The sequence below is a fragment of the Gossypium arboreum genome, chromosome 4 (genome assembly GCF_025698485.1).
Source record: "Gossypium arboreum isolate Shixiya-1 chromosome 4, ASM2569848v2, whole genome shotgun sequence".
NCBI lineage: Eukaryota > Viridiplantae > Streptophyta > Magnoliopsida > Malvales > Malvaceae > Gossypium > Gossypium arboreum.
Window position 1 is genome coordinate 7,483,899 of NC_069073.1, and position 15,594 is coordinate 7,499,492.

The following is a 15,594-nucleotide window of genomic DNA, read 5'->3' on the forward strand; positions in this document are numbered from 1 at the left end:
GATATTTATAAGAGTAAGTGTTGATGGGAATTTTATTAAATTTACTTATTTCATAAAGCATTAAAAGTAATCTCCCTAATAAGAAATCACGTTTGTTGATAAGTAGGTGACCTATCGATTAGATCCAAGTGTGAGCGTTCTTTAGAGGGGTGATTTGTTTTGGAACTACTATCAGGTGTGGGTCTAATCTAAAATAAAAATTGATATACATTAATTTTATATAGAGAAAGGATAAATGACTAAATTAGCAATTAAACCAAATTAGTAATATGTGTAAGATAGAGAATAAATACATGTGTTTTTAAATTATTAGTACAAATGTATGTTATATATATACTTACTTGTTTATTAAGTTAAATATATTTATTTATTTATATTTTATCTATTAATGAAGATAATAACAAATGTATGGTGTGGGATTAACACATGCGTACATGTGTGTATAAAGACACATGTATCATTTTATTTGTTATTATATAGATATTTTATAATTAAATATTAATTAAGTAAATAAAATGAAATAAAGAATAATAAAATAAAGAAACAAAAGAAAAAGAATAGAAAATTACAGAGAAAGAACCTTGAAAGAGAGAAAGAAAGAAGAAAAGAAAAAGAAAAAGGGAAAATTGAAGGTTAAGGGCTTAAAGCTTGATTGGTAAGTTGATTTAGTTCTTTTTCTTGTGATTTTTATGTGTATGGAATCCTAATTCAAAGTTTTACATGTATGAGGTTAATATGAAGAAAAATAATGAATTTTAGATGTTTATTTAGATGAATAATTTGAGGATTTATGGGTTAATTTGATAGAAATTTAAGTTAAAAGTGAAAAATGAGTGAATTGTTAAAAGAATTTTAAGTTAGGTTTAAGTAAAGGAGCTCAAAAGTTATGTTTTATGATGAATTTTATGAGCTAGGATTTATTAATGAGATGATTAAATGAAAATATGAAGATTAAGTTAAAGAAAAAGATTGGTTATGGAAAAATGACGAAATTGGAATTTTTGTAAAAGTTTGATAGAAAGTGAAAATGTGATTTATGAATTAGTGTATTGATAAATTTTAATTGTATAATTGTTTGTAGCTAACATAGCACCGGAACCGTCGTTGAATGAGAAGGGAAAGGAAAAAGTGATCGAGGAATAGCTCAAGAAAAATATAGGTTTGTATTATCATAATTCAAGTTATTTCTTATTAAATGTTTAATTTTAATATATGTGTATGGAATTTGAATGAGAGGTAAGTAGTGATATTTGAATTGGATTTGATTGATGAATGTATACATGTGTGAAATTGAATTGTATAAAGATTTGTGGTGAATTTGAGATTGTGATTGAATTGTTATTGCGATGGATTTGAATTCGAATGATTACGATCAGCTGAAAGTGAAAGTAATATGAATATGTGATTTTGATACCCTATTAATTAGTCGGGCTAGGGTGGATATAGTTGGCATGCCATAGGATAGGAAGAATTCAGGGATTCTTCGACCTCGAGTCGATGAGACACTTAGTGTGTCATATTTACTTCGGATAGATTCGATGAGGCGTTGGTCGCCACTTTGCTTCGGCTTAGCCGATGAGACGTTGGTCGTCACTTATTTGCTTTGAACTATCCGATAAGGCGTTGGTCGCCATTCTGGTGTGTTTGAATGGATCCGTGTATCCGCCAAAGTCCGAGTCATGTTAATAGGGGAAAATAAGTGAAATAATAAAATCAAATGAATTTGATTAATTGAGCTATCGAATAAAATGAGAAAGTGATATTGTAAGATGGAATGCGAGATGAAATTTGTAAAAAGATTGAAGGCATGAACCAAATGTTTATGAAGTATTTATATTTGAAATGTGAATTGAATAATTATATGTGGTTGAGAGATGAATCAAAGGTTCATGAGTTAATTGAAATCCCATTGATGATTTATTGGATCTAACCTTTAAAAATGATATAATAGAAATATGATAGTTTGGTATGAATTTATATGTATGATTTGTATGTATGATTTGCTAATTATCTATGTATGTTATGATATTTTATTATTGTTATAATTTGAATTATGATAATACCACTAAGTATTTCCAATACTCAGCGTACGGTTGTCTTCCGTGCGCAGGTTAGGTAAAGTTGAAGTTCAATCAAGCATCCAAGTCAATCTCGGCCTCAGCTCAACTTTTGGTGATACATCTATCTTTTAGTAATGTGGCATGTACTAGGTTTGGTGTTTGTCACTTGTAAATGTTTTATATTCTGAATGTAAATGTGGTGCATAATCCTTAAAAGGTAATGAAATGAATGAATGATAATTTGCTAAGTTTGAAAGGTTTGATGAATGTATTTAATCAAGATATATAAGTAAATGTTTTGGGCATGAATAGGGTATGTTTAGTATGTGAAAATAGCTTTAAAGTGATCAAAAATTATGTTTTCACACGGCCAAGTCACATGGGCGTGTGCCCAGGCCGTGTGGAAAAGTCAGAATTGGCTATAGGTTAGTTCCATGGCCGTGTGAATAAGTCAGAATCTACCCATGGGCAGGCCACACGGGCATGTTCCAGGCTACACGGGCGTGTCCTAGGCCGCACGGGCATGTGCCCCTATCTTCAAGGAAAAATTTCTAAAGTTGTCAGTTTAGTTCCGAATCACTTCTAAAACATATATTGGGCCCCGTAGGCCTATATTAAGGATTTTAAGATGAAATTTGATAAGAATTGATCTGGAATGTAAAGTTTATGACTCGGTTTTGTATAAATGTTAGTGTATAAGTCCGGTAATGCCTCGTAGCCTTATTCCGATGACGGCTTGGAGTTAGGGGGTGTTACAATATCACATATATGAGGTGCGACACTGTAAGGAAGGAAGAATTAGTAGCTTCATCCACAACCTATATGACAGCTTGTCTATGAATATTGGTGGCTTCATCCACAACCTACATGGCAACTTGTCTGCAAATATTAGTGGTTTATTCACAACCTACTTAGCAGCTTATCTGTAAATTTGGAGTGATTGGATGGACGAGTTCTAGGAAACTCAATTTTGGAGTGTAACGGTGATAGGTAAGATGTTTTAAAAAGATTTGCATAATTGTTTTACAAAAATTGCATTGCCATGGTCATATGTATAAATATTGGATATTTTGAATTATGAGTAAGCGCTTATTGTTATTTGTTTTGTATATTGAATTCCTGCTTAATACTTGAGTTAAGATTCACACTGAGCTTTATAGCTTACCTTCTTTAGTTTTCTAATTTTACAGATAACCTCGAGGTTAGGATTCAATGATGACATTTGCAGAAGTTTCTGATAATTCTTTTTAAATTAATGTAATTAAAGTTTATCTTAATATTTTGTTATTTTGGGATTGTAATAAGTTTGAGTATGGACTGTGGCATGAGACTTTACTTTAGGGATTTTTCATTTTGATATGCATGAGTTGATTTCATGACATTAAGTTTTAAAAATTGCATAAATTAGTATTTGATAAGAATATGCATGTAACTTGGTATCTATTAAAACTTGACAAAATTGCTATTTTTCGCTTTGACAATAAAAATGAGTTTTAGATGAAAATACGACTTGGTTTTTGAGGTTTTCAATTGTCTATTGATGTTTTATAGAATTTATATGAAATATTGATTTTTAACAAAATATGGTTTTAGTAAACTTTTTTGTTGCAATTTTATAAAAATATGTCAATATTACATTTTTCCACTGTAATCCTGAGAAACGAGTTTTAAAGAAAATTAGACTTAGTTTTCAAAATTATTAGTATTTACAAATGAGATTTCTTAAGACATTTGATTCTGAAGTTAACGTGTTTTTCCTGAATAATGACGAATAGCCAAGGTATTTAGTTTTGAATAAATAAACGAATGATTTTGAATGATTGGGTCGAGTTTGGGGAGTTACATGTTCTCTTTTTACTGATTTGATTTTGGATGCTTGCTATTTGGTATTTTTGTTTTTGGTTGGGTTTCACTGGTCTAGAGTGTTTAGGGGTTAAGATTTGGTGGCTATAGTGGTGATGTATTGGCAAATGAGTGACAGTAAGTGATGCTGGTGTGGCGATTAAATGATAGTGGGCTTATGAAGGTGGTCAACGTTGAGAGTGGTGGTGAGGGAGTCAAGAAGGATGAAGAAAAATGGTGAAAAAGCCCCCTTTTTTCTTTTTGTTTTTACTATTTAATGGTGGCATCTGATAAGAATGATAGGAAATGTCCAATATGAGTTTTTTTATAATTTATTTTTTTTATTTTTTATATATTATATAATTCATATCAGATAAATTTTATTTTCTTTAAATCAAACATCAATGAATATCAGATAAATTTGTAGATTACAAATATTAAATTTTATGTGTAATTATTATTATTATTATTATTTTAAGGTATCCATTGAAACTATCATATTGATAGAATTAATGGATTGAGCAGCATGCATGCATTAAATGAATTGGCTACTCATTTATTTAATTGTATCCGATGAACCTGGTAAAAAATTGATGATTGAAATTCCCAAAATGATGGGTGTAGAGCCAAAGTGAATTAGTTGACATTTATTTTATTTAATGCAATATAGAAATTAATAATTCATTAATTTTTCTATTGGAATTATTCATTTTGCTCTATTACTATTATTATGGATACTGTCTAGGAATGCAATTTTAATATACCTAAAGTCTTGGATGATAGTGGAATTGAAATGAAAATCATAGGATATTGTTATTAGAAAAGAGTTAATTGCAACATATATTTTTAAGTTTTAGTTAGCATATAATCTTTAAAGTATTAATATTCTAATAATTACATCCTTCATTACCTTAATCACAGTTTAGGTATTGAATGCTTGTTCAAATGTAACATGGAGTATATTTAAAGCGCATTTAATCAAATTATAAATATGTATATTTTAAGTTTAGTATTTGATATACTGATAATGTACTTTTTTATACCACACAAACATTTTAAAAAATTATCATATCTCATTTTCTTTAATATTTATTCTTTTAACATTTTATTATACCCTTATAAAACACTCAAGAAATTTAGACTTTATATCTTAAAAAGATTGATAAAATTGTTCAAACTCCTTTATCAACATATGAAGACAGCATTTTATGCAAACATTCCATAAAAAAATTCATGCAATTAGCAATTTTTTATTATTGGATCAACTTTTCAATTTTTTTTTTAAAAAAAAATTGTATTAATTAATTTACATGGTTTTTGGTGATTGAACTTCTCAAAACAATGGGGTTGGAGTGGGAAAGCTGAAAAGTCAGTTGATTGCTTTTGTTCCTTATAAATACATCTTTTTTGTAAATGATCAAGTCAGTCCACCCTTTTGAGCAGGCAGATCTGAGTAGTGAAGCAAAAGCAAAAGCAAAATGTTTGGATTTTTTGTTTCGTTCATACATTACATTATGGCTGTGGCTTCGGCTGTGACCATGGTCGTTCAATTTGTTTCTCTCTTGAAGGAGATTATCTAAGAAGAAGAATGGATATATTGTAATGATCTTTATCTTTACTTGAATAAAAGACTGCCTTTTCTTCTATAATTGCAAACATTCCAATCATTTAGCTTCTATTCAACATTTATATGTTTGAGCAATGGTAGATGTATAGCTTTCTTTTTATTTGAGTGTTCCAGTAGTTGTTGATCTCGCTATCGGTTCTTCCCGGTAATCTTGCAGCGATTAGAGAGCATCACATTTGAGTTTCAATAAAAAAACAGATGACCCACACTCGCATTGTTTAAGTTCACTATATATACTTGTTTCCAAGTAAGCCGATAATGACTTCATCTTCTTCCTCAGTGAAGTTTCGATCTAAGTCTGCCATTCTTTCCATATCGAAGCAAACCTGCGAAATCTTAAACAAGGGTGTAAAAATGTGATTATTAAATTATTGCATCATTCTATTTGCAAGTTTAACGAATACTCTTATGTCTCATGCATTTGCTAATATTTGTGAGGAAGGACACTAGAATTGAGTGCATGGGGAAAGCTTGTTGGCTTCCATTAGTTTTTGCTCATTTTCTTTTGTTCTATTTTTGTTTCACTTTTGTTGACGTGTATTCCCTTTCCCCCCTCAATAAGTTCTGTCAGAGACGTGTATCCTTTATCTTGCAACCTTGACTCAAAGAGTTATAGAAATTTTAAAATGAAATTAATTAAACATTGGAGCTGTTAATGGAAACTTTCAACCTAGAGGGTACTGCTTCTAGTTTTGACTTTTATAGCTCTGTTCATTGTGACAGCCAATTAATTTTTTAAATATATTGTTTTATATGTAACTGAAAAAACTGACAAGTCCAAATTGTGGAAATCGATTAATTGTCATTTCTAGAGTTTATTTGTTTATGGTTGGATTTTAACTTCTTCCTTAATAGAGTAGATATATAATTGGCATTGTTTTGGCTGATGGTTTGGATGATTCCTAGGCTATCAAAAGGGAAATATATAGCTGAAGCAATCCTGATCTGCTTCATGTTAGTATCTCTTCTGCCAGTCTTTAATACGTTTCGCCTCTCATGATTTATTTCAGGATGAAGAAAAGTCACTTTGGGCGAAGGATATCCCTGCAAAAGTGTACGTTGGTCTGCGTTACTGGCATCCATTCACTGAAGAAGCAATTGAGCAGGTATTTGGTTAGTTTTAGTCTTCTTTTTTGGATGGCTGAAACTCTGATGTGTCTGCCTTCTCTTATTTTGTTAATCCACTTCTATTTCTTTTCCACTTGACTTTGGGCATGTCAATGATATTTGAAACTTTGTACTTGACAGAACTTCATTCTGATGGTAATTTACAATCAGAATGTGATGTATCATATATATATGTATATATATTCAAATAAACAATCACATGGGTCTTTGGAAATTTGAAGGCTCTTCCTAGATCCTCCATATGGTGTTTTGTATCCCAAATTAATGTTAGTTCATATTGGCTAACACATGTCAGAAAACTAACTTTTGATGTTCTTCTGTCTATTGCCACCTGCTAATATTGAGACGGAACGGTGAAAAGTAATTATTGGATTTATTTGTGTAAGTAATGAATTTGAAGTTTAAACTATATTTAAGGATGGCCCAATATTCATGTTTCCTTGTGTTGTTTTCCTGCATGTTTGATGAGGACTGAAGAAGGATGGTGTAAAAGCAGTTGCTGTATGTCTCCTGAAGCAGTTAACTTTAGTCTTCGATTTGAAATCATTTGAACTTGTTGGATGAGGGTATTGCTTGTCATTTTTGAAGTTTCATGATGAACTTTTTCAATCTTGATTCGATATGAAATTTCTTTACTATTTTTCCTGATGTAGAAGGAAGTGAAAAATCACCAAAGTATTATTTAAGTATTGTAATGTTTCAACTGTAAGTTATTATTTCCATGCGAACATTTTAAACCTTACTTTTTAAATTTATGGGTTGCTAATATATGAATGCTTTATAATTAGATTGAACTGAATTAAGGTTAGGTGTCTGCTTGTTTTCTTCTATTCTTAAAACGAGTCCACTTTTTAACAGATAATATTCCTTCTACATAAAAATATGTATGTATATAGTTTCATTCAGGTATTACTTATAATGATCTGCTTGTTTCTTTTGGTAGTTCTGCTGTCTATCTGGTAGCCTCTGAATGCATTAATCTGGCTTAAAAGAAAATCCTTTTCCCCTCTGCCTTTTCTTATTTGAACATTGATTCTGGTGATACATAATTATTTTTACTTTCCTCCTAACAATAATGTAGATAAAAAAGGATGGAACAACAAAGCTTGTTGTACTTCCACTTTATCCTCAATTTTCAAAATCAACTAGCGGTTCAAGCCTTCGACTCTAGGAAAGTATATTTTGGTGAGGAAGAAGGACACTTTTCTTACATTGCTTGATGTAATCTTAAAATATAATCTTAGACTCCTCTGACCATGTAATCAATTGGTTCATCAGCGGTGATGAGTATCTAGTGAACATGCAGCATACAGTCATACCTTCTTGGTATCAACGTGAAGGATATATAAAATCTATGGCAAATTTAATTGAAAAAGCGTTGAAAAAGTTTGACCGTCCTGAAAAGGTATGTCCTTAAAACCTTTTCTGTAATCTTGTTGACTGAGTTTTGGCAATTTTTTCTTTCATGGCTGGTCATTATCTGAATTAATACGAGAGGTAGTTGTGCTATTTACTTTTTGATTTTCACGTCAGAAGAAAGGTTGTTGAAGTTGAACCTAAATTTTGTATGGAACTGATGCATTGTTCCTAAGTGAGTTTCTAATTCTCTTGTCAAGTTTTGCTTCACTATTTAGTACTTGAAACTTGGAAGCTACCTCATGACAATCCTCAATGGATGTGGTTGACTTCCTCTTGATCATCAGAAAATTATCCTTTTGAAGTTGAGGAATGCTATTTTGAGTAAGCAAATAAGCACAGCCAGTTTAAATCTTACCTTTAAAAATGGTTTTCAAACTATTGACCTTTTGCATTATTGGATTTTAGTATTATTACTCATGGGAATTGCCTGGTTATTGTTGGTTTGTAAATATCCTACATGGTTAGCTTTATTTGTACCAAAAAAGGAGAAAAAAAAAGAGCTTGGTTTATTACTTGTGCAATATAAGGAGGAGAAATAAGTCCCCGGCAATTAAATCTATCTTTTGTCTAAGAATGTAGTCTATTTTGCCAAAATTGCCTATTGCAGAAATTTAACGAATGTTGGAAATTTTAGCTCAAGCAGTTGGATTTGTTATTTCTGTTTTATAATATGGCCACATAGCAAGAATATTGGTTAGTAATTGATTGCTAAAAGCACACATATTAAGTTTTGGAGTGTTTGATTCTCTTGCTTGAAATAAAACTTCCATGCAGCAGTGAGATAGATATTGTTGCCTAGGTGCTCAGGCTAAGCCTTTGGACGATGGGGGTTAAAGTTACTAGTTTCTATTTATTTTAAGACAGATCAAGAAAACAAAGTGGATCATATATTTTGTATATGTTCTCAGCCTAAGTGAGTTTATCATAGCTTTGAAATTTCTTGTGTTTATTAAAAGAATAGTTATGCTGTTAAATACAAACAGTTTTTTTTTTCTTTAGCACTTTTATGCCTTTTGTTAATACTAGCAGAAATTAGCTTAAGCAATCTGTTATAAAGTAATTGTTTGGGAATATATAACTAAAATATTGAATGTGGCTGAATGAACAAGGATTACTGTCAAAAATTTGCATGTTGTCTGTTGATGGTGAAAAATGAAATCTCCAAAATTTATGTAGCCCAGTACGAAATGTCTAGTGAATAGCTTGTCTGCAATAACGCAGGAAAGCGGCTACTGTGGTTAAAAGAAACCTAAGGTAAATGTTGGAGAGGTCAAGCTTATTGATGTGTAAATAATGCATAGGAAATCTTAAGGTATAGTTCTGGGTAAAGAAGATTTCTTATTCTTGGGATGTTGTGGGGTCAATTTCTGAAAATCTTCTTACCAACAGTCTTTTCTAGTGGTGGGATTTCAAAGGGTTTTCATTGAGAATCTGATGCTACATGTTAAATTATAAATTTTTGAAATATGCTACTGACCTTTACCGTGGTAAGTCTCTTAGGAGCCATTACTGCTACGCATGTTCAGTTTTTTAGAGTTAAATATGTCATCTCCAAGGACAAGTCAAATTTCAATGGCTTGGGCTTTTGTATTTGTAGAAGGTATCAATCATCTTGAAGGCCTGGAGAATCGGAAACTCTGATGACCATTCGATTACGATATTATAGTGTCCCTCTTGATCTCTCCAGCAATAGCCCTCACTCATTATCTCTGCCAGAGCTACGGTTTGTTAGTTATTAAAATATCTTCAGAAATTTGTACATTAAGACTGTAAGCAGCATAATAATACATGAAAAAGTTCCTGTTTCTGATTGCTAAAGTTTGATTTTGGTCTTGATTGACTAGTCAAAATCATGAACTCTTTTAAAAGTTGAACATGTCTTCTTGTCATATGAATTTGCACGGGTAGATAGCAGTTTTGCATTTGATTCCTGCCTTTTTGGCTTCTTAGCTTTGGCCTTTCTATTGTGCCTATTTTTTAGAATATTTGAGAACCAGATTTTAATTGCAAGTTAGTTTGAAATCATTATGTATTTATTGGGGTGTCTAGTGACCTCTTCCTTTCATTTTTGTTGTCTATTTATTTACATTTAAAGAATCCTGTATCACGAAATAAGAAACTGTGTTTCTCTTGATATTATTCTCTATTAAAGCTCTTGAACTTTTAGTGATCACGTGGGAAGTTTCTTTGGCTGTGTGTGGTGAAGATGGCCTTGGCTGTTATCCTCTTGCAAGATGCAATTTTTTCTTAGATTTGTGCTTCCTTGATTTTCTAGTTATTTAGGTGCTTTTGCCTATCCAAAATTTAAAATTTGTCACCTTACAATAAATCTGCATATTAAATGAGAGTACATGTTGCAGGTGGTAATATTTTTTACTGCACATGGGGTTCCACTTGCGTATGTAGAAGAGGCAGGTGATCCTTATAAGGCAGAGATGGAAGAATGTGTGGACTTGATAATAGAGGAATTAGAGAAGAGGAAGATCACTAATGCATACACTCTTGCTTATCAGGTACTTCTTGTTGGCATATTACTCCTGACTCATGTATTTCACTTCTTAATTTTCAAGTTATGGGTTTTTGATATGTGCGAAGTCAGGATTCTGGAATTATGTGGATGGGTAGTAAAGTCCCAATGTAAAAATGCTTACAGAGATTCTAATTTTCTCTTCAGAAGATGCCTGTGCTGTTGGGATAATGCTGTGGCTAAATGTAATTTTCACTTGTTGCAATATTATTTACTTTGATGAGGGCTAATGCTCAGTATAAATAAGCCTCTATAAATAAGCCTCTACTGTACTTATATTGACATTATTCCATGCATTCAGCTACCAGTCATTGCTATTTTTGTAATTAATCTAGATTTACAGAAATGGTTGGATTTTATCCTTGCTAAGATGTCTAACCCTTTCCAAAAGCGCTTTGAAGAGCTAGTTAAATAGCATTCAACAATTTTGAACATGATGGAGGACAAGACTTCATAAAAGCTTATAATGAGTGGATTAAAGGGTAGACTAGCATTTGTTTGCAGCAATGAGAGGATAAAGGATTAATGATGAACTGTGTTCTCTGGGGATTCAAACTCACTTCCTTTTTGCTTACATGTCTGGAAAGCCTTAATAGGATTTTTTTTTTTTTTTTGTGACTTAACAATTGAAATTGAGTCTTATTTGGGAAAGGAAGAAAGAATTCTACTATTCTTTTGGAAATTGATTGCCACAACTCATGACAATACTTACAGCATAAATGAAATTTATCATCCATAATATTCTAGATACTTGAGAAATACTACAGTCTGAAATTTCTAGTGTCAGAAAAAAAAAAAACAACCTGAAGACAATGTACCCTATAACTATATTTGACTTTGAAGTTAATTAAAGTTGCCTTACGATTCTCTGTCAGCTACAGGTTGTTTCCGTTACATTTCTACTTTATATGAGTATAGATATTTTTAGATTTTTAGTAGTTGTTGTTCCTCTTTAGAGGGGTTTTGGTTTTACGTTCAAACCTTTACTCCCCTTCAGACTTCCTCTCTGTGTTTCAAAAACTATAGAAATCTATTTGTTGAACTAATGATAAATTTTAGGTTGTTTTGAATGAGTCACTTTGTGTATTGGTAGTAACCTTCTTTTGGTGGATCTATGCTGGGTCTCGCTGAATTAGTGAAGCTGGTCAGGTTGGGATTCTCAGGTTTTATGGTTGCAAAAAGTATTTATTGTTCCACATATACGAATTAGGTTAGGTTGGAGTTTATGATGATCAAGGGTTTCCACCCCCGGCAGTACATGCATTTATAGAGAAGAGAGAGAGACTACTGTAAGACTAGAATCTTTAACAGCTTAACTACTTTAGCAACTACCTACTAACTGACTTTAACAATAACTCTAACATTCTTCTGGTTCTCTAATTTGTTGAAGTCTGAAAGCTGCATCTCTTGTTGTGACTTATAAAGCGCTGCAAAGCACGACAAACTGCTTGGGAGCAATTGGTTTAGTAAGCACATCAGCGATTTGATGAGCTGACGGGACAAAGTTAACTTGTATGGTGCCATCGATCACTTTTTCTCTAATAAAATGATAATCAATTTCAACATGTTTGACTCTAGCATGGTGAGTGGGATTAGCTGACATAGAGACAGTGGAGGTGTTGTCACACCATACTATGGGTGTCTGTTCCACAGTGATACCAACTTCTTCTAGCAGCTGCTTGATCCCCAACAGTTCTGACACACAGTTTGCCAGGCTGCGATACTCAGCTTTTGAAGATGACCTAGAAACCACTGCCTGCTTCTTTGAGCACCAGGCTATTGGATTCGACCCTAAGAATATGACATATCCTGTAGTTGATCGCCTGTCATCAACTGAAGAGGCCCAGTCGGCATCAGAATAGCTGACCAGTTGTAATAGACCGTGAGAGAACCATAAACCATGATTCATAGTACCAATAAGATAGCGTAGAACACGTTTGACTGCTCGCCAATGACTTTCACTTGGGGCATTCATATACTGGCTAAGTTTATTCACACAGTATGATAAATCCGGTCTTGTAATACATAGGTACTGCAGTATACCAACAGTACTTCGATTATTGGAAGTATGTGTAACACCAGTCAGATAAACCTTAGGCTTGAACACTCTAGCTTTACTTCGGGTGGTCATAGCATGTATGTTTTGTGTAATAGGATGTAAGGGTGGTCAAATGATGTGTGGCACCAGAATTGGGGTACCAGGCATTGTCGCCTACGGTCTCAGGTGTTGCCAGAAGAACATGAGGCTGCACAGTTGGGATGGAGGAGTAGATTGTAGAGGTGCTCCCAAAAAAGGATTTGACCAGTTTGTAGTAAGCGCCATCTAATATGGCCAGCCTGAGGGTGAAGGCATGGACATTGGGGATAGAGAGCGTGGTGCCTAGGGAGTCTGATTAGGCATGTAGAGACACATGTTTGCCTGAGGTGGAGGCCTGTACCCAGCACTCTTGTAGGTTGCATCAAATCGATTATAGCATCGATCAACTAGATGCCCTATCTTGCCATACAACTGACACTGGACCCGTGATCCTGAGGAACGACTACGACCGTGACCACTGTGACCACGAGAAGATGGGTGATAGACAGATGTAGAACTGTCAGACACAGCCTCTGGATGATGTTAGGAGACAAGATTGGCCGAGCTAGGGCTCTCAGCCACTGTGACCTGTTGGCACGCTTCAGCATCAATTAACATGGTCGTGACTGCCTGGACACTGTAGGGAAGTTGACTGGCAACAATGATTGAAATAATGGACTCATAATCAGGTGGCAAACCATTGAGAATTGCAGTAACATGTTCGTGATCACTGATAATTTCACCACAGCTTGCCAGACTGTCACATTAGAAACTCTCTCATTGACAGGTCGCCTTTTCGTTGCGAATGAAGAGCACACCGATTGAACATTAGACGTAAAGTAGTTTTGCTACCATACAGAGAGACAATAGCATTCTAGATCTGAGCACTGGTGTCCATGCCAATTAGATGGGGAAGCACAGCCTGGCTGACTGAAGACAGGAGCCAAGAAGCAATCGCACTGTCTTGTTGTTCGAACCTTGAGAACGCAACATTTCTTGAAGGTCACCATCTTCACCAGGAATCATCCGAGGCGGCGGAACCGTGTACAGATCAAGAAAACGTTGAAGTTGATAGGTTTTAACAGCTAACAGAATTTGTTGACGCCATAAGAGGTAATTAGAATCATCAAGAAGAATACTCATTTTCTTGGTGGAGAAAAATTGACCATCTACTATGCTATCGGCAAGATTCGACACCATTGCAGGAGGAGAAGGAGGAACCACGGACGGACTGATTGGTGCGGCCATGAACAGCGAAGACGCTTAGACCTACAGTTTGAAGATAACCTGAACTTCTGATACCATGTTGAATTAAAGACAAAACTGTAGAACTAAGTCTTCTGTATTCATAAAACTTTTCTTATCTTTTATGAGTAGGCAGTACATGCATTTATAGAGAAGAGAGAGAGACTACTGTAGTACTAGAATCTTTAACAGCTTAACTGCTTTAGCAACTACATACTAACTGACTTTAACAATAACTCTTAACAGTTTTGGTTGAGTGGGAGATGTGTTTGTTTTCTGTGCGGTCATTAGTTCCACTTGGAAGTGTGGAAGAGTTATTGGCAACTTATGATTCGCAACGAAGGGAGCTCCCAGCACCGCTGACCGTTGGGAATGGGTTTGGAGGAAAAGTACTGAAACTTGGAATGGCAGAGCAGCCATGCTGGCAGTGCTTGTGCTGCTGCTACTGGAGGTCGCAACTGGAGAGGGATTTCTGCACCAGTGGGGAATATTGCCGTTGTTCCACTAAATCCAACACACACACACTCTCTCTATGCCTGAAAAGTATAAATTTTGATAAGCAACAAAGCTATATAGCATTCTAATAGAGCATATTTTAATAGGGAAAGTATATTGGGATTGGATGCTGAGATTTTAATATTTAATTAAATCCATTGGTCACACACTGATTCGGGAATAGTTTTAAGACTTTACTTGAGACACAAGCAGTCGTGCATGGTAATTTGTTGTGACTTTACCTGTTGTGGAGGTTGCATTCCTTATTATGGCAGTAGTAATATAATCGATATATTGTAATGATCTTTACTTGTTATGGCAATATAATAATTTGCTTTTCTTCTATCATATTATTATTATTATTATCTGAATCATTTAACTTTTATTTTATATATATGTTATTCCAATTTTTTTCCTTAAAGCTTTTAATTCATCATTCAAAATAAATATGAATTAATAATGTCGAAATTGCAGTTAAAAAATTAAAAGAAATATTTAGACCAGTAAAAAGATAAAACAAACAAACATTGAACACATTTGCTTGATCCAATCTATGATCTATACAAAGTTCTAAATTGGCCTGAAATTTCAAAATGCTTTAACTAAAATTTTAAAGTAAGAGTATTCTGTCAATTAGGTTTTACACTCACCTAATCATTAATTTAGATATTAAATATTTGTTCAAATATAATAAGAAATACATTTAAAACACGTTAATCAAATTAAAAATACATATATGTTTATCGTATGAACAATTTAAATATCACATTAAATTGAAGCTAACATAAAAAAAACTCTTCAAACTCCTCAATCAACATATGAAGAGAGTATTTTATTCAAACATTCCATCAAAATCTTATGCATGCAAGCTTACATTTTTTATGGGAAGAACAAAAAATCATGCAATTATTTATCCATGAAGACCACGTACCACAAGGGTTTTGATGAGGAAGCAATTAGGTTTTCTTGTGGAGGCTAAGCATTAATGAGGAACCCATAATGGAAAATTTTTTGATGATTAATCACTAGTGGTTCATCTTAGTACTAAGCTTTATGGGTACTAATTAAAATTTCAAAATTTTTGGATTTAATGAAAATTTTAAAAAGTAGGATTTAATTAAAATTTGGGTAAATTACACCAACAGTTACTCAATTTTGATGTAGTTGACAAGAT

General features: G+C 33.3%; 1 protein-coding gene across 7 annotated transcripts; it reads left to right on the top strand.

Moving 5' to 3' along the window:
• The first annotated feature begins 7,828 nt into the window (after positions 1-7,828).
• Positions 7,829-14,759, top strand: LOC128291802 (ferrochelatase-2, chloroplastic-like). 7 transcript variants are annotated; one of them, XM_053027208.1, is made up of 3 exons: positions 7,829-8,062; positions 10,437-10,589; positions 14,172-14,759. In XM_053027208.1, exons 1-3 carry the CDS (start codon positions 7,958-7,960, stop codon positions 14,214-14,216), a joined length of 303 nt encoding a protein of 100 aa, XP_052883168.1. In that variant the 5' UTR covers positions 7,829-7,957; the 3' UTR covers positions 14,217-14,759. The 7 variants fall into 7 exon arrangements, 4 of the variants coding, with proteins under 4 accessions (XP_052883168.1, XP_052883169.1, XP_052883170.1 ...); XM_053027209.1 differs by lacking the exon at positions 14,172-14,759 and adding an exon at positions 10,672-10,849; XM_053027210.1 differs by lacking the exon at positions 14,172-14,759 and adding an exon at positions 10,751-10,849.
• The last annotated feature ends 835 nt before the right edge of the window (positions 14,760-15,594 follow it).

Excerpts from the sequence above, each read along its gene's own strand:
- LOC128291802 (XM_053027207.1), top strand. The coding sequence starts at position 7,958 with ATGCAGCATACAGTCATACCTTCTTGGTATCAACGTGAAGGATATATA. Across the intron at positions 8,063-10,436 it reads AGTTTGACCGTCCTGAAAAG|GTGGTAATATTTTTTACTGC; the intron begins GTATGTCCTTAA and ends TACATGTTGCAG.